The 19,553-nt window shown below is 40.7% G+C and overlaps 1 protein-coding gene across 1 annotated transcript; it reads left to right on the forward strand.

Annotated features, from left to right (window-relative positions):
• The first annotated feature begins 4,277 nt into the window (after positions 1 to 4,277).
• Positions 4,278 to 11,487, forward strand: LOC111582471 (G-protein coupled receptor 4-like). The gene is made up of 3 exons (XM_055005732.1): positions 4,278 to 4,311; positions 4,495 to 4,910; positions 9,212 to 11,487. The coding sequence occupies exons 1-3, from the start codon at positions 4,278 to 4,280 to the stop codon at positions 9,743 to 9,745; spliced, it is 984 nt and encodes a 327-aa protein (XP_054861707.1). The 3' UTR covers positions 9,746 to 11,487.
• The last annotated feature ends 8,066 nt before the right edge of the window (positions 11,488 to 19,553 follow it).

The raw sequence follows: 19,553 nt of genomic DNA on the forward strand, positions 1-19,553 counted from the left end.
GTCAGGACATTACTGTGATTTATATTTGACAGATGGGGTGTACAACCCTTTGAGCAACAGGTAGATAACATACACAGGGCAGCAGTGAATGTTGTTTAATAAGTGTGGTTTGTTATTAAATTAAATTTGATTTACTATTCCTACAAAAGGTAAAATATGCAGCTTTGTAACATGTATTGTGTTTTCTCTTTTAGCAAGTTCTCATGCATCAGTTTTGATTTTATTTCTGGTACTTGAATACTTGAAAACCTTTTTTCTAACCTCTCTTTGAGAAGACATCACGCCGAATCCCTGACGTCTTTGTTTCCACGTCCTTGTACATAAGACTTTAATTTTGTATGAGCTACTCAACCAGGAAAGATTTGCGTTATTTATTTACAAATTCAGTCATGAAGTAATAAAGTATAAGTTATGTCTGTTTTATAGGATGCGTTTGAAAGTCATTTTTGATTATTAATATGTTATACATATGAAAAATCTTCAATTTTTACTCTTCAAAATCTGGAAATTACCTCTTAACACAACAACAGAGCTGCCGATGTTTGTTTTAGTTCATTTGTTGTATATTTTATTTAGACAGACAATGGAAGAGAAAGGCTTTTTAATGAGGTGCACTAGAGATGATTCCAGGTAATAGATAACTATTGATCTTGTTTGCAGACAATTCATATGTGCATCTTGGTAAAATTTACTACAAAACAGGACCACAACCTTTTGTTTCGTTTTTCTCTTCATGAGGCAGATCTAAGAAAGGGTTTGAGCTCACAGAAAAGGTTTATCGATATTTACAATTTTAAAAAACAGACATGCATGCCATGCATTTATTTTACAATCTGTGCTCAAAAGAAGTCTAAGTAAACTTTTGAAAAATTATTTATTTTTGTAAATTTTTGAGATGTTTTGTGTTTGCTGATGACGAAATCCTTAAAAATTCAAAAAGTTGATTTTGTAATATTGCAGTCCTAGTGCATCCTGTTGTGTATTTAAACTTGGATTAATTGTGGTTAATACAAGGACTTTGGTACAGTTCTAATATGTTTAATTTGCAGTATTTACTTTCTTCATTAAACTCCTTGATTATGCATAACCATGAATTTATAATTATTTATCTTCTGACATGCGGAGGATGTAAAAAAAACAAAAAAAAAACAGACATGTATAATTGATTTGGGAAAACAGTCTGAAACTCATACGACCTGTGTGTCGTGTGGCGTTGTTGTTTAACCGCCTGTACAGGGCTTTGAACACACAACCCAGGCCTTGTCCACACGTAGCCGGGTTTTTGTAAAACCGAATATCCTGCCCCCTCCGTCCAGAAAAAAAAAAACTTACGTACACACCACCTCGTTTTTAGAAAAAAAACTTCATCCACACCTAACCGCATAAGTGCGTTTTTCAGCACATTCATAAGCATGCCGGACCTTTAGGTGGCAGTAGTTCCCCAAATCCTAGCAAAGTGGTGGAGAATAACCGTCCTTAATGTCGTCCTTCGCCTGTGTTGTTGAATGTGGAGCAGTATCTGGGCTTGTAAAAACAAGCAAGTAAAAAGCGCCTGTACAAGAAACGGCGCCCAAAACCTTGTGAGAGCGTCCATGCTGTTACCCAATGTAAACACAGGTCGCATATGTGACGTAAGAACATATTTTGTCGCAGGCGGTGACGTTTCGAAACGCAAAACCCCGGTTACTGATGTCCACATGCAGACGCATAAAACGGAGAATTCGCAAATCTTCACTTTGGTCGGAGTTTTTAAAAAGAATCGTTTTTGATGACGTAAATCTGCGTTTTCGTGTGGATGATAGGCCGAATCGTAGAAAAACATCTTCGTTTTGTGAGATACCCGGCTACGTGTGGACAAGGCCTCAGATTGCATAATTCTTATTAAATTCTTGCTGGTGTGAATCTTTAGGAGCATCATGAACAGCATCGCTTTACTTCATCAAACTGAATCGGGTTCATCTCTGTCCACAAATGCTAAATTGTGTTTTTCACAATAAAATCAGCCAAAAAGTTGTCTCCTCTTTGTATTAAGGAGCATAATGTCGGCTACTGCCTCAAGTATACTACAGGGTTATTTGACTTTAAATGCCTATTTGTAAGCCAAACTGGGAATGTTTGATTTATTAAAAAAACATGATGAAAAAAAGGTTGTTCCTGTATTTATTTTTTACATGTCCTGTTTTTGAATGTTGTCTGTGCCACAACTTTAGAACCACCTGCCTGATACTGTCAATGATAGAACCATCTGTGCTGCCTTAACACGTTATAGGACATTATATTCTAAGGCCTCGCCACTTAAGCAATTCTCAAATGAAATCTATGGGAGACTGAAACCCCATAGAGGGCAATAAAAAAACATCTCACTCTCCCTCTGAACAGCCAATCATCTGCTTTCTAAAAGCTATCACGGAAACATAAGTAGTACAAGTATGAGGGAAAATGCTTTTTTGCCTTATTTTAGGACAAAGTCACCAAACCTTTTAAACAGTTTTTATTAAATTGGACTGGTAATTCTCTACATGTACTTTTTATGTCCTGTTGAGTGCTGAAATTGCAGATATGTCTCACTTCTCTTTCATTCATGAAGCTGAAGCCACACCCTTATTTCTAAGAGTGTCAGGTCTCCAATTTCTCCACAGGATCTTCTGTTCACAGCTAAAAGACTAAATCCTACTTTTATATTTGCTTACACAGATTAAAACATTTAGGCAAGTCTCCACAAACATTACATGTTCATTTTGTATATTACAAAATAAATAAATCTTGGCCTCACCAGAAAACGTCACATTATAAGCATATTATGGAACTTTTTGCGTTATTTTTCAACATAGTCTCCCTCAACTTCAATGCACTTGTTTCACTGATGTTGAAGCTTCGTGGAAGAAGGTGTGAATGTGAGTGTGATTGTATGTGTAGCTCTGTCATAGACTGGTGACCTGTCCAGGTGTCTCCTGCCTTCACCGTAAGTCAGCTGGGATAGACTCCATCCCCCCCAAACCTGATCTCAATGAGGATTAAGCGGTGTAGAAATATTTACGACAGTCAGAAAAGATACTTAGAGAAAGGTTACACTTGGTTTCTTGGGGCACAGCTACACCCCACTGATACTTAAAAACCATGTTAGTCTTCACATCACAACTGCTTTACTGCACACAAACAATAAAATATGAATCACATTCACCAGACTCACAAGTGCTTTCATCTTTACTAGCTTCTGTTGTTGTTGAAAGCCAAGAAATGTACCTGCAGAAATTGCACAGCATAAAGTTTGTGTCATTTGCACAAACCTGTGTATATTCATTAGTCTTGTTGTGTTGTAAATCTCATTTAAGCACACAGTTCTCCAATGATTTTGTCTTCCAGTTACATAAAGTTGGGTGACTTTAGCAAGACAGATCATTTTAAAAAATGATCAAAGCTGAAGCAACCAAAGCAAATATAATCTGACTTACACTGGCTGAGCAAAACCAGCGCGTTATGCATTTCCTAGAATGAAACTTGGTAGCATCTTTCAGCAGACAGATAAATGCTCAGATCTCAAGCCTCATCTTTTGTAACACGTCCTCCAGAGACAGTCATGTAAATTGGTTCGTTGTGTAATGAATAATATTATGAAAAACACAGGACAGTTTATGTAAGGGAGTGTTATTCATGGCTTTGTGAGCTAATATTTCCCACAGGGTTTCCCTTCTTAACACTTAGTCCAGGGACTTTAGTAACATCTTGCATTAGATTTCTCATTTATGCTTACCTTGCATCACCTGTTTACAGTGTACAGTTGCACCAGTGAGATGAAGCTGCAGTGCTGCTGTAGAGAAAGTACCTGTGGCAACAAACCTGGCATCAGCTGGACTATTTTCACCCCATGACCTTCAAATGAGAAAAATGAGAAAGTCACTGGAGAAACTGTAAGACTAATGTCTTTAGCATAACAATTGAAATAATAATAATGTTGGACAAATTAACTGAAACAGATCATCTCACAAAAAGGGAAATATGAAAGACTTTGTTAGGACATTACAGGCTTAGCCACATTGGACTCCTTCAACAATCAGATCAATTAGTTTGTTTTCTCCTGCAGCATGTATGACTACAGCTTTGTCAGCCTATCCAAAGCAGTTACTGAAGTCGTCCCAATAGCTCTACTCAACACCAGCCAATCACAGCTTGGATGGGACATGGTGTTATGAAGGGACAGTTAATGTCCCGCAGACTGCCCCAATCCAAAAGTGGCATTAGTCTCTGTGCAGGGACCCTATAAAGCCCTAGTCCCAGTGATGTGCTGGTACATCCAGGAAGGTTCTGCAGAAGGTGGGGAAGCCTGCAGGACACAGTGAACCCTGTAAGGTAAGATGGGCTGATGGGACTTCTCTGAAACCTTTTGTAAAATAAATCTTACATGGAGTATTTTTTGCTTATCTGCTCCTATGTGTATCAAACCAGAACTACTTCTCACTATGGATAATTAATACGGACTTTTCACTTTTCTACCAGCTTCTGGAAGAAAATCATCAGCACTTCTTCTGTACGATGCTCAACGCCACTCTAATTCCAGCCACCAACCTCTATGTGAACTCCACCACCCTGGAGGCCCCCTTGGTCCTCCACTGTGGTACCAGTTCCCAGTGTGTGCTGTGGCTCCTTACGGCTTCATTTTCTACTTTGGGGTCAAAGTGTTCAACCTGGCCGTGGGGGCGCCCTGTAACGTCCTGGTCATCTGGCAGATCGCAACCAAGAAAAGTGACTCATCCACATCCGACATCTTCATCTTCAACCTGGCCATCCTAGACGCCTACTTCTGCCTGATGACGCCCATAGAAATGGTGAACCGACTGCTGCTGGACAACAGCCGCATCTGGTACTTTCAGAGATTTGCATATGGGATCAAGGACGTTGCACCACTTTTTCTGGTGAGTTTTTGTTCTGTATTTGTACATTTGCATATTTGTAAACACTACCAGTCAAAAGTTTGGACACACCCTCTCATTCAATGGTTTTTATTTTACTATTTTCTACATTATAGATTAATACTGAAGACTTCAAAACTATAAAAGAATACATATGGAATTATGTTGTAATCCACAACAAATCTATCTTTTAATCTACAATGTAGAAAATAATACAAATAAATAAAAAGGATTGAATGAGAAGGTGTGTTCAGCATTGAGATGTTTTCCCTTTTGAAAGGTAGTTGGAATTTGTAGTGTCCTTTCTCAAGCTGTACAGAACTTTCCATTATTTCTACAAACTTCTTTTCCTCTCTTGATTTCCTCTTGATCTGTAGAGGATCATTCATTGAAGTCATAGTTGTATTGGCTAGTTAACAGCTCCTCGATTCTGTCAACTGCAGTTCTGTTTGCATAAACAGAGAGGTAGACGCTCTCACCGTCACCAATTCCTTGCATTGGACTATTTATTACCCACCCCAGTAAGATTCGGATTGCATAGGGTCCTTCAGCTTGACTATTGATCTCCCAAGGCTCCAACAACGTGGATATATTGGTGCCAATTAACAGATCAATATCAGTGTTGATGCGTGGAAAGTTAACATTTTTCAGATAAGGCCATCTAGCCAGCTCCTCTTCACTGATTATGTTGTCTGTGGAGACAGGCATCTCTTTCTGAGTGAATACATTAGGAAGATGGTAGAAATGTTTACCAGACAACTCTGAAATCTCCAGGCCATTAATGATGGAATTTGTCACGGTCTTATTGTGACCCATGGTACGGAAACGGATCTTGGCCTTTCATCCATGTGTATTCAACTTGTGATGACGTTTTTCAGAACAGAAAGTACCTGTACTCCCTGGGTCTAGAAAGGCATATGTTTTAATAACCTTGTCTCCTTTTGAATTCTTCACCAGAACAGGCACAATGTGGAGTATACTATTGCAGTGGCCAGCCCCTGTATGACCACATGTTGAGGAAGTCGTGCAGATTTCAGAGGACCCCTTTGGCTGCTCTGAACCCTTCTGGAAAGTTTTTTCCCTTTGACCAATGTGCAAAATACTGGGATGCTTTTGGCTGCACAGTTTGTAAGTGATGCGCCTATCGCAATTCTTACTTAAGTGTCCTGTGTTTAAGCAGCTGAAACATAGCCCTTTATCCTTTAGAAAGTCTAATTTTTCCCAGTGTAATTTATTTCCCAGTTGTTGACATTGTTCCAATGCATGACCATCATGTCCACAATACAGGCACGAAGTAGTGTTTGTCTGGGAAATATCTTTGCTCTGAATCTCTTCATTTTCAACAGTTTTACATCTGTCATTTATGGAAACATGGGTAGCAAAGCTATTTCTTTTCAAATGTGATTTGATTTGAGGTTTGATTAGTCTGGTTATTCCTTTAACCAGTGGAGCGTCCTGTATGTTGCCAAAGACGGGATCTGAGGTAAGTCTGATCTGCTTCTCTACGAAGTTGACAAGGTCACAGAAACATGCTCTTTGACCAGTTGTCTCAAAAGTGGCACATGCCTTTGCTCTCCATTTCTCTCTCAGTTTGTATGGGAGCTTCTGACTCAGAATTTTCATATTAGCCAGCATGTTTAACTCCTCTAAATATCGCAGTTCCTCCATAGCATTGTAGCACTCACGAAGGAAGAGTCCATATGCTTTCAGCACTTTAGCATCCTCCGACTTGACGCTTGGCCAACCAGTGACCTTTTCCATGTAGGCTGCTGTTATATTAAATTAATTTCCAAAGTGCTCTTTTAGTAGTTGCTTGGCAGCACCATATCCCTTTTCGGCAGTCATGTGAAGGCAGCTGTGTACAATGTCCCTTGGCTGTCCCCTTGTTTACTGCTCCAGGTAGTACAGACAATCTCCTTTGCAAAAAGTCTTTGCCTCCACACAATGGTCAAATGCTTTCATAAATGAATTGAACTACAGAGGGTCTCCATCATAAGTTGGCATTTCTCGGTGTGGCAGTAACTGGGATGTTTGCAACCAGAAGAGCTGTTACATCATTTTGTTGTTGTACCACACTGTAGATATCTAATGATGGTTGATTTTGGCTTCACTTTCCTCTCCAGTATTGTCAACAGTAAGATTTTCTTCATTTAGTCCAGCAGGACCAATCACAGCAGCTGGGCAGCTTTGAGCATCAGACAACCATTTATTTACAACAGCAATAAACTCAGAGACATTCAGCATTTTAGCCTGATACCATATATCATGTTTTTCTGCCTCATCCTCAGGCAATAGACCCAGCAAAACCTTATGTACCCGGTATTTTATCGGACAAACCCATGTACTTGTTAAATTCATTTTTAACCTCATTTACACACTCTTTGTTTTTCATCAACAGAATAGATTCTTTAAGTTTAGACAAATTATTAAAATTAACCTTTCTTTCTTTCCAAACTACTTATTTTTTCCAGTAAAGCCTTTTCTGTTGGCTTCACCTGACGTTTTTTCTCAGTTTGATTTTTGTCTCCACACCTATAACAGTCTCAGTCTCAAAATGTCTCTCCGTTTTGTCCTCTTCTGCCATTTGGCCGAAATTTAATGGTTTATTTATAAACCCCCAAATATTGTCACGTAATATCAGCACCGAAGCACACCAGGACGCGCAAAGTTCATTTAAAACAGGAGTTTGCTACCAGTGCATTGAATTTACGCTCACCGTACCATTATGTGTGCACACAGTATTTACAGTATAGCCATTCATAAACATCAGCTGAACCTCCTACCCCAATCGTGCGTTGGCCGGCGTTGACATCCCGACGTGTGATGCTGGTGTTCCTATGGCTACGGCGGCTAGTTCCGACTGCTAGCTCCGGCGGCTAGTTCCGACTGCTAGCTCCGGCGGCTAGCTCCGAGGGCTTCTCCGGCGCAGCTCCAGTCCTGGTCCCAGGGCAACAAGTCCGGTTCTTCTCGATCCAAAACGAGGCAGTTTTCGACTTAAATTGTAGTGGCTATGTCCTGTACTTAGCCCTGCTGGTTGTGGATAGTGGTATTCGAGAGTTTTGACATGCACTCAACTAAAAATAAACAAACGGATTCTTAAGAGTCAAAATAGTCCCAGACATTTATTATCGTTCTTTACCCGTAACTTAAACTTGGTCATAAATAAAATAATAAAACGCAAAGAAAGTCGAGCGCAGTTGAAAACTGTGTGGCTCTGTGTGTCTGTCCAACAACACCTGAACCAAATTATACAATCAGCTAAATACTGTAATGCTGTGAGCTAATCATGTTCTGTGCCTTTAAGACAGAGTGCACGCTGACTGGCAGCTGTCGGTCACAAGGGACTTTTAGGCAAGTTTACGGAAGTTAATGTGTGTGTTTTGCCTCTTCTCGGTTGGGACTGAGGCTGGTAAGGTTGAGGTGGCGTGGGTTACGGCCAGAACAGTAGCCCGTTCTGTAACTGTGTTTTAGAGAATAAACGTGAAGGCTCAGCTATTGGAAGTGTGATTATTTCACACCAGCAGAATATTACAATACCTTCATTGACCCCAGGCCGTCAGCCTCAGGTAAAGAAATACAGCCCCCTGGCGTCTTGGGTGGGGAATTACAAAAACAAGAGCAACATGAAATATGGCTCGTACAGGTGCTATACAAATAAAGTTATTTTATAATCAGAGCCGGGTTCTGCTCCAGGTTTTTCCCTGTTAAAACGGTGTTTTCTTGCCAGTGTCTCCTTAGGGCTGCTCTGGTGTTCAGGCATATGGGTTCTGTGAAGCGTCTTGAGACAATTAGATTGTAACTGGCGCTATATAAATAAAATTGAATTATAATTATTATCATCAGTTATTTTTTAAAAATTGTTTAACATTTTGGACACACAAGTATTCTATTAAGATAATTTCTAAACTTTCTTCTAGGCAGAATCTGAACCTTTTTAATTAGCAAAATGTGTAGTTTTCTTATCAGTTTGGTCCTTGAGAGGCTTAAAAGAGGAGAGTAAATGACAGTGCCAAGGCTATTTTTGCCTTTTTTTGCTCCTTTTCAACACAACTGCCTATGAATTAAATAATTTTTTTATAAAAACAACCAGAGAGCTGACACCCTTTTTTAAAAAATCAAAAGTTGAACATTGTTTATATTTGTAAAACAGTTTACTGTATATAACACCTGTATAACATCCATCATCAGCGAGGTAGTTTGATGTGCAGAGAAGTTTTTTAATGAAGGGTTTTAATTGATGTTCGGCCATTTTACTGAAGCTTCAGTTAAAATTCAGCTCAAACATACCTCCTCCTGTCTGCTAGGTGTGTATCTCTCTGGACCGCTACATCGCCGTGGTCCATCCAGTGCTATTCGCTGGTATCCGTGACAACAAGTTCCGCATTGGCGTTTCTGTGGTGGTCTGGGGCCTCATCCTGGCTTACGGCCTAACAAAATGCACCCTGGGAGCCATGAGTGTCAACGAGGTCTTCAGCGGAGTCATCCTGTTTGCATTCGCGGTCATGGTCTTCTGCAACATCTCCGTCATCTGGGTTCTCCGCCGCTCTGTGGTGGGAAAAGAGGAGATGCACCCTGTGAAGAAGAAAGCCTTCAAGATGGTGCTGATCATCTTGGCCATCATCGTGGCCAACTACCTGCCTCCTGTGGCGCTCATGCCTTTCGCGTCCTACTACTCGTTCTTGGTCTTCCGCTGTCAGATCAGCATCAGCGTGTTCTCCATCATGGATCTGAGCTGCAGCGTCGAGCCGCTCCTCTACATCACAAAGATGGAGCGTGTGGACGGCAGGTGCTGCAGCTTGAGTTTGATGTCAAGGTGTAATCAGTCTTCCTGTCATTAACCGACCCGAACTTGGAAGATTCTTTCAAAAATGTTAGTGGACAAAGACCCTGCATGTACCAGTTTTTGTTTTGTTTTTTAATATTCCCGTTGTTACCCAATGTATAACTCCATAAGTCTGCTGAACTGTGGCCAGGACATGTTTGGCCAAAAATTTTGTTAAAAACTCACCTATTTTTTCTATTAAAAAAATACATATGATGGGACAAAAAGATAAAAATTCTCTGAAGCATTCACCCTCTAAGCCAGCAGCTACATCAAGTAAATACTGTGAGACAGATAAAGCATCAGCTAAAGCTAAAACAAAATGAAGACTTTTCTATTATCAGTGATAGAAAATTCTTATTTTAGTCCACATACAACATAACTAAATGCTTAGCAGAGTAGCAATAATTACCATTATACACTATAAGGGAATTCATGCAGGTTCAGTTTGGTTATTCAAGGTCTTTTTAAGCCAGATATCTAAATCAATGTCCTTCAATTACTAATTACCATGAATACACATTTTGTTGGTGGATATTGCCGTTTTCAGCAGACAAAATTATTACTCAATAACTGATTTTAACATTTATCCCAAACATGTAATTATGATAACAGTCTTTCTTTTACATAGTTTGTTGTCTAGTGTCAAACTTTAAACTCTTAGGGGAAATATGGGCTGCCCTTTTCAGAAGAAAACCAAGTTTGTGTGTGTTTTTTAATATGCTAAGAGACACATCAATAAGACACGCCATGGTTGACAATTTCCATCTTAAAACTGCAGTGTACAGATGATGAGCAACTGAGGGGTGAGTGGAGAAAGACAAACTCCACAGATCTGCACATGACAAAGGAAGCAACGCTGCAGTAACATCTAAGAAGCCATTTTAAGGGAGAAAATTAATATTTTTGCAGAAAAAACTTCTGAATATGTCACTGTGAAATACAGTTTCAGAAGTATAATCATTGACTGGAGAGAGACTTTCAATACAATATATAACTTTAAATGTTCACCTCCAGAAGTATGTTAAGGAGAGAGAAATGCAGTTATGTGACATTTAACACAGGGGAGCTTTTTTTCTTATTTGTGCTGAACATTTACACTGCAACCAGCAGGTTTACAAAACATTCAAAGAGGCCTTGAGGGACATAGAACATATCAGTGAGTATAACAGAAGTAGGTGAGGTTGTTGGTTAAAGTGGGCATCATTTATTCCCAGGTGTATGATTACTGAAAGAGCATTTCCTTCTCTGCTCCTCCTATGGCAACCAGTAACAGAAACCCTCTCGTTAACAAAGACGTCTATTAATCCATTTTAATGACAGCCAGGGGCAGTGTCTGGTTTACTGAGCACTGATGAAGCATTTAGTCAGTTTTTAAATCAGCCCTATTATCAGACATGCACAATGGGACCAATTAGTGGCAGTGTAATGAGTAGACATGTAGATTAGGTTAGTTAATAAACTAAATACTGAACACACTGCAATTATTAAAGGACTGACAATATGCTGTGGAAAGACTATATAACATGATTAAAGACACACCTCCCCTTTTAAGAATTGTGTTTGATATAGTCTCTGAAATGGATCATAGAATTCAGAAAAAGTCTTTATTTTGATCAAAACGTACTAAATTATAAATGTGTACAGGTGTTTGTCATCTTACAGTATATTTGTGGAAGGATTTCCATGCAGAGCTGTCTTTGCATTTCGTCATTTGATTAGAAAATGTGGATTTTATACAGATACTTCAATAAACTTATTAAAACGACAACCATAAATACAATATGAATTAAAGCTGCAAGCAGCGTTGGACGGGTCCTCGCATCCATGCTCGTCGTCGAATCCACACACGTCCACCAGGTGGCGCTGCGACCGAGAGTGTATATTGGCCTATGGATGTGATCACGTCCGCACTCTGATGACACATAACATTTCAGGCAGATCGGACCATGTCCAGGCTAGTTATAGAGCTTTTCCTTCTATCCACCAGGTGGCGTTATGACTGTGGCTGTATTTCAGCATGTGAATGTCATCAGGGCTGGACTCTGATCATACATGTAAAGTTTGAGGCAGATTAGAGTATGTTTAGGGCAGTTACACAGCAGTTGATGTGTCATGTCGAAGCATCAAAGTTTGGGAGCCTGCCATGGCCACGCCCTCAGACTTTTGTGGAGCATTTTGATAACTTTTGATCACCCATGCCTGGAGTACATCCTGGCTGAATTTCATATCTGTCGGTGTTACCCTGTTTGAGTTGATAGCTTTTCAAAATGTCTAAAAATGACCCAAAATTGAAGGTTGGTGTTAAATTCTAGAAAGAAGAAGATTAAAGAAAGAAAATACATAAAAAAGAAGCAATTAAATAAATGGGAAAAAGTTAAGACAATTAAACTTTTATAAAGTATGGGGGGAAAAAAGATGTAAGAAATTAAAGAATTGTATTTAATAAATAAACAGGAAATTTGTAAATAAGTGTTGTAGTCTTTTGCAGTTAATTGATGGATAGGCGTAGTGAGAGACAGCCAGACAATGGGGTAGAAATAAGAATGAGAACAACTAATATAGCACAGGGTTGCGAGCGGGAATCGAACCAGGGCCTCAGCATTGAGGACCAACTACATGCGTCAGTGGCTTAACCCGCAGAGCTATATGATCACACATGTTGGCTGTCAGCAAAGGTGTATCAATCCAATAGAAAGTCTAGGGGTAGGGTTCGGGTTACAGAGGAAGGTCCTGACAGTAGCAATGTACCAAAAACATGGATATAAAATTATAAATTTTTTCATAATTTAATATTAAGTCACACTAGCCAAAAAATTCTTAGAATAAAGTTGGGGTTTTTCCTTCAGCCGTTGTGGTTGCACTGTACCTTTAGGTTATCTAGATCTACAACGGCTGAAGGAAAAACCACGGATTAATTTCTCAGAATATTCGGCTGCTTAGTATTAACATTAAAAATATTTATGTGTAATATTAATTACCCTATTTTTTTCATTACAACTGTAAGGACCTTCCTCTCCAACCCTAACCCTACCCCTAGACTTTCTATTGGATTAATACACGTTTTCAAGACCAGAACATGTGTGGTCATGTAGCTCTACGGGTTACGCCTGTGATGTTCAGGACTCATTCTTGTATTTTACACTCTCTGATGTTTTCTTTTCTTCATGTCTAGTGTGTGAATCATTTCTGGTTTGTCTCTTCAGTGTCTCATGTGGCCCTGCAGCTTCTCCTCCTCCACCTCCTCCTGAAGCCTTCATCTTCTTCATCATCAGCTGCTCAGTGACTCTGTTGGACGTCTCACCGTGTGGCAGCAGCTCAGGTCAGTGGTGAAGATCCTCTTTATCAGCTCCACACCCACAGACGTAGTGAACGCAGCGTCTGTTGTTGTGCTAATAAGAAGCTGCATCTGAGCAGCAGCAGCTCTGTTCACTCCAGCCTCAGTCACACATGGAGTCAGAGCAACACTCTGTCAGAGCTGATTCCTCAATGTTAGATCTGATTAATCTCTCTCTAGTAACAGGTTATGTACCACAGGCTTTTAAGGTTGCTGTAATCAAACCTTTACTTAAAAAGCCCACTCTAGATCCAGATGTTTTAGCCAACTATAGACCAGTTTCCAACCTCCCATTTCTCTCCAAAATTCTGGAAAGAACAGTTGCAAATCAATTATGTGAACATTTACAAAGGAATAGCTTGTTTGAAGAGTTTCAGTCAGGCTTCAGAGTGCATCATAGCACAGAAACAGCTCTGGTGAAAGTTACTAATGACCTTCTCATAGCGTCAGATAATGGACTGGTCTCTATACTTATTTTATTGGACCTTAGTGCAGCATTCGATACAATCGACCACAAACTTTTATTACAGCGACTAGAACATTCTATTGGCATTAAAGGGACAGCACTGGACTGGTTTAAATCCTACTTATCAGACAGGTTCCAGTTTGTGCATGTCAACAATGACTCTTCTGAGCATACTAGGGTTAATCATGGAGTTCCTCAGGGTTCTGTCTTAGGACCAATACTGTTCACATTATACATGCTTCCCTTAGGCAACATTATTAGGAAGCACTGTATTAATTTCCATTGTTATGCTGACGACACTCAATTGTATTTATCTATGAAGCCAAATGAAACTAATCAGCTAGCTAGACTGCAAGATTGTCTTAAGGACATAAAGACCTGGATGACCTATAATTTCTTACTACTAAATTCAGACAAGACTGAAGTCATTGTATTTGGCCCCAAACATCTTAGAGAATTGCTTTCAAAGCATATAGCTACTCTGGATGGCATTACATTGGCCTCCAGTACTACTGTGAGGAACCTCGGTGTTATCTTTGACCAGGACATGTCCTTTAACTCGCACATAAAACAAATCTGTAGGACTTCCTTTTTCCACCTGAGAAATATTGTGAAAATCAGGAACATCCTGTCTCAGAGTGATGCAGAAAAACTAGTCCATGCATTTGTTACTTCTAGGCTTGACTACTGTAATTCCTTATTATCAGGTTGTCCCAATAGCTGTCTGAAACATCTACAGCTGATCCAAAATGCTGCAGCCAGAGTACTGACGGGAGTTAGCAAGAGAGATCATATTTCTCCTATATTGGATTCTCTTCATTGGCTTCCTGTTAAATCTAGAATAGAATTCAAAATCCTTCTTCTGACATATAAAGCTCTTAACAACCAATCTCCATCATATCTTAAAGACCTGATAGTACCATATTATCCTAGCAGAACTCTTCGCTCTCAGACTGCAGGCTTACTTGTTGTTCCTAGAATCTCTAAAAGTAGAATGGGAGGCAGAGCCTTCAGTTATCAGGCACCTCTCCTGTGGAACCAGCTCCCAGTTTGGGTTCGGGAGGCGGACACCCTCTCTATTTTTAAGACCAGGCTTAAAACCTTCCTTTTCGACAAAGCTTATAGTTAGGGCTGACTGGGGGACCCTGACGGGGTATGCTTGTGTTTTCATTTGCACAACTGACTTCCCCTCTTGACGTCCCTTTAGTTTGCCCCTAGTTATGCTGCTATAGGCCTAGGCTGCTGGGGAACCTCTCTTGATGCACTGAGCCCTTCTCTAACTACCTATGTATTTACTACATATACCATTATTGCATTACATTCACTCTGTTTCTTTCTGTGTCCTTTCTCCGAGTGTCCCTGGTCCCAGAGCTGGATGCTGGATGCTTCAGATGTGTGGCTGTGTTTTATGGTCCTTGTGTCCCACCCCCCACCTCTCTATCTCTACCCCTCTATCTCTACCTCTACCCCTCTATCTCTACCTTTCTACCTCTTCTGTCCCTCTCAACCCGCCCGGCCAGCAGGCAGATGGGTCCCCCCACATTAGAGCCGAGTTCTGCTCGAGGTTTTTTCTCTGTTAAAAGGGTGTTTTCCTTGCCACTGTCGCCTTTTGGCTTGCTCTGGGGGTCAGGCATATGGGTTCTGTAAAGCGTCTCGAGACAATTTGACTGTAATTGGCGCTATATAAATAAAATTGAATTGAAAATTGAATTGAACTGAGAGCTCTCAGCAGTTTTCTACCCATTTAAGAACAGGACAAACCGAACAAGCTGTTGTATCGATTTGTCCACAATTTCCTCTCATGTGTCCATTTTAAGGAGTTTGCAGTCAACCAAGGCCGACTCAGAATCACTCCCACCGGGAAGATCTGTGAAGGAAGGTCCACCCGGCTGGTCCAGAAGCTCCGGTCCAGCAGAGCAGCGTCAGGATGGAGACGTAACCGGGTGAGTTAACTAGAGAGGCGACACATTCACATAGAAAATCCAACAATTCCTTCTGTTTTTACAGTTTGTGACTCTGGTAAATGGTGTCATTTTTCAAAGCTGGTGGGTTTTGGGCTTCACAGATTGAACCTAAATGCTTTTCTTAAACAAACTGCTGAGCTGCTGCACAGTGAAATGTTTGAGTGGAGCTCAGGATGAAAGCATCAGAGCTGTTTTACATGTTTTTATGTTCAGCTAATATCATTTCCTCTGGACAATGTTTGTGGTGTTAGAAGTGGACGTTTGTAGGGAGTTTTCAGTTGTAATACTTAAATGCATAAATATTTGCAGTGGTGGTTTCACTGCAAGCATCTACTGATGTCACCAGTGAAGTAAATAAAAACAGCATTTGTTGAACTTTACGCCTCTCAGTGTCTGCAGTTAGTTTAGCTGAATCAATGCAAAGATATTTCTATTTTTCTACATGACAGGAATGTCAGTGAAATCCAAATGCTAAGAATAAACAAGTGATCTGCCTGGTCACAGATCCCACTTTACTCCAAAATAAAGACTTTGCAAGGAAATGAACTTGAAATATGAGCCACCAGTAAAAGTTGTGATCAGACAGAAGGGCCTGTATTTTATCTTTGGAGAAGTTTAACATGTAAGTTTGTGCAGCTGATCAGTGGTGAGGCCTGTGGATGACTGGAGATGTGTGTGGACACTTAGACGAAGCAGCAAATGTGTTGAAAATGAGTTGTCTTCTCAGAGTCTTGAAGATGTTTTGTCAGAGCTAAGAAAGAAGTAAGAGATCCTGCAGGTGATTGTTGAGTGGTGTTGAGGAATTTGAATGTAGAGGAATAGCAAAGAGATTTTGAAGATATTTAAGCCATAAGTTGTATTTTATTTGTTTGCTGTTCTCTCCCATTTGTAGTGAAGAGAAGTGATTTGACATGAAGAATGTGATTTGTGTGGCTTTGAAATTGTGTTAAAATGTAAAAATGAGTGATGAGGAGAAGAGTGTGACTTTTTAGTATTGTGTTTTTTAGCGTGTTCTTTAAAAGTTGTAGGTAGATTATCTTCTTTTTTTGATTTTGTGGATTGTTTTTTTTTCTTTCAGTGTTGATGTCACCGCCTTGACGAATAGAAGAAAAGCCTGTATTTGGGTATGTAGGACTGGTAGTCCAGAGGTAGTGGTGGTGGTTTGGAACCTGGAGAGTGCAGGTTTGATCCCCCACCCTGCTCAAGCTTTTTTTTTTACATTTGGGCAAAATTTGCCAAAAATCTTTTCTCGTGCCTTCGTGCCTTCGTGCCTTCGTGCCTTCGTGCCTCCGTGCCTCCGTGCCTCCGTGCCTCCGTGCCTCCGTGCCTCCGTGCCTCCGTGCCTCCGTGCCTCCGTGCCTCCGTGCCTCCGTGCCTCCGTGCCTCCGTGCCTCCGTGCCTCCGTGCCTCCGTGCCTCCGTGCCTCCGTGCCTTCGTGCCTATCTAGATCTACAACGGCTGAAGGAAAAACCACGGATTAATTTCTCAGAATATTCGGCTGCTTAGTATTAACATTAAAAATATTTATGTGTAATATTAATTACCCTATTTTTTTCATTACAACTGTAAGGACCTTCCTCTCCAACCCTAACCCTACCCCTAGACTTTCTATTGGATTAATACACGTTTTCAAGACCAGAACATGTGTGGTCATGTAGCTCTACGGGTTACGCCTGTGATGTTCAGGACTCATTCTTGTATTTTACACTCTCTGATGTTTTCTTTTCTTCATGTCTAGTGTGTGAATCATTTCTGGTTTGTCTCTTCAGTGTCTCATGTGGCCCTGCAGCTTCTCCTCCTCCACCTCCTCCTGAAGCCTTCATCTTCTTCATCATCAGCTGCTCAGTGACTCTGTTGGACGTCTCACCGTGTGGCAGCAGCTCAGGTCAGTGGTGAAGATCCTCTTTATCAGCTCCACACCCACAGACGTAGTGAACGCAGCGTCTGTTGTTGTGCTAATAAGAAGCTGCATCTGAGCAGCAGCAGCTCTGTTCACTCCAGCCTCAGTCACACATGGAGTCAGAGCAACACTCTGTCAGAGCTGATTCCTCAATGTTAGATCTGATTAATCTCTCTCTAGTAACAGGTTATGTACCACAGGCTTTTAAGGTTGCTGTAATCAAACCTTTACTTAAAAAGCCCACTCTAGATCCAGATGTTTTAGCCAACTATAGACCAGTTTCCAACCTCCCATTTCTCTCCAAAATTCTGGAAAGAACAGTTGCAAATCAATTATGTGAACATTTACAAAGGAATAGCTTGTTTGAAGAGTTTCAGTCAGGCTTCAGAGTGCATCATAGCACAGAAACAGCTCTGGTGAAAGTTACTAATGACCTTCTCATAGCGTCAGATAATGGACTGGTCTCTATACTTATTTTATTGGACCTTAGTGCAGCATTCGATACAATCGACCACAAACTTTTATTACAGCGACTAGAACATTCTATTGGCATTAAAGGGACAGCACTGGACTGGTTTAAATCCTACTTATCAGACAGGTTCCAGTTTGTGCATGTCAACAATGACTCTTCTGAGCATACTAGGGTTAATCATGGAGTTCCTCAGGGTTCTGTCTTAGGACCAATACTGTTCACATTATACATGCTTCCCTTAGGCAACATTATTAGGAAGCACTGTATTAATTTCCATTGTTATGCTGACGACACTCAATTGTATTTATCTATGAAGCCAAATGAAACTAATCAGCTAGCTAGACTGCAAGATTGTCTTAAGGACATAAAGACCTGGATGACCTATAATTTCTTACTACTAAATTCAGACAAGACTGAAGTCATTGTATTTGGCCCCAAACATCTTAGAGAATTGCTTTCAAAGCATATAGCTACTCTGGATGGCATTACATTGGCCTCCAGTACTACTGTGAGGAACCTCGGTGTTATCTTTGACCAGGACATGTCCTTTAACTCGCACATAAAACAAATCTGTAGGACTTCCTTTTTCCACCTGAGAAATATTGTGAAAATCAGGAACATCCTGTCTCAGAGTGATGCAGAAAAACTAGTCCATGCATTTGTTACTTCTAGGCTTGACTACTGTAATTCCTTATTATCAGGTTGTCCCAATAGCTCTCTGAAACATCTACAGCTGATCCAAAATGCTGCAGCCAGAGTACTGACGGGAGTTAGCAAGAGAGATCATATTTCTCCTATATTGGATTCTCTTCATTGGCTTCCTGTTAAATCTAGAATAGAATTCAAAATCCTTCTTCTGACATATAAAGCTCTTAACAACCAATCTCCATCATATCTTAAAGACCTGATAGTACCATATTATCCTAGCAGAACTCTTCGCTCTCAGACTGCAGGCTTACTTGTTGTTCCTAGAATCTCTAAAAGTAGAATGGGAGGCAGAGCCTTCAGTTATCAGGCGCCTCTCCTGTGGAACCAGCTCCCAGTTTGGGTTCGGGAGGCGGACACCCTCTCTATTTTTAAGACCAGGCTTAAAACCTTCCTTTTCGACAAAGCTTATAGTTAGGGCTGACTGGGGGACCCTGACGGGGTATGCTTGTGTTTTCATTTGCACAACTGACTTCCCCTCTTGACGTCCCTTAGTTCTGCCCCTAGTTATGCTGCTATAGGCCTAGCTGCTGGGGAACCTCTCTTGATGCACTGAGCCCTTCTCTAACTACCTATGTATTTACTACATATACCATTATTGCATTACATTCACTCTGTTTCTTTCTGTGTCCTTTCTCCGAGTGTCCCTGGTCCCAGAGCTGGATGCTGGATGCTTCAGATGTGTGGCTGTGTTTTATGGTCCTTGTGTCCCACCCCCCACCTCTCTATCTCTACCCCTCTATCTCTACCTCTACCCCTCTATCTCTACCTTTCTACCTCTTCTGTCCCTCTCAACCCGCCCGGCCAGCAGGCAGATGGTTCCCCCCACATTAGAGCCGGGTTCTGCTCGAGGTTTTTTTCCCTGTTAAAAGGGTGTTTTCCTTGCCACTGTCGCCTTTTGGCTTGCTCTGGGGGTCAGGCATATGGGTTCTGTAAAGCGTCTCGAGACAATTTGACTGTAATTGGCGCTATATAAATAA

The sequence above is a fragment of the Amphiprion ocellaris genome, chromosome 2 (genome assembly GCF_022539595.1).
Source record: "Amphiprion ocellaris isolate individual 3 ecotype Okinawa chromosome 2, ASM2253959v1, whole genome shotgun sequence".
NCBI lineage: Eukaryota > Metazoa > Chordata > Actinopteri > Pomacentridae > Amphiprion > Amphiprion ocellaris.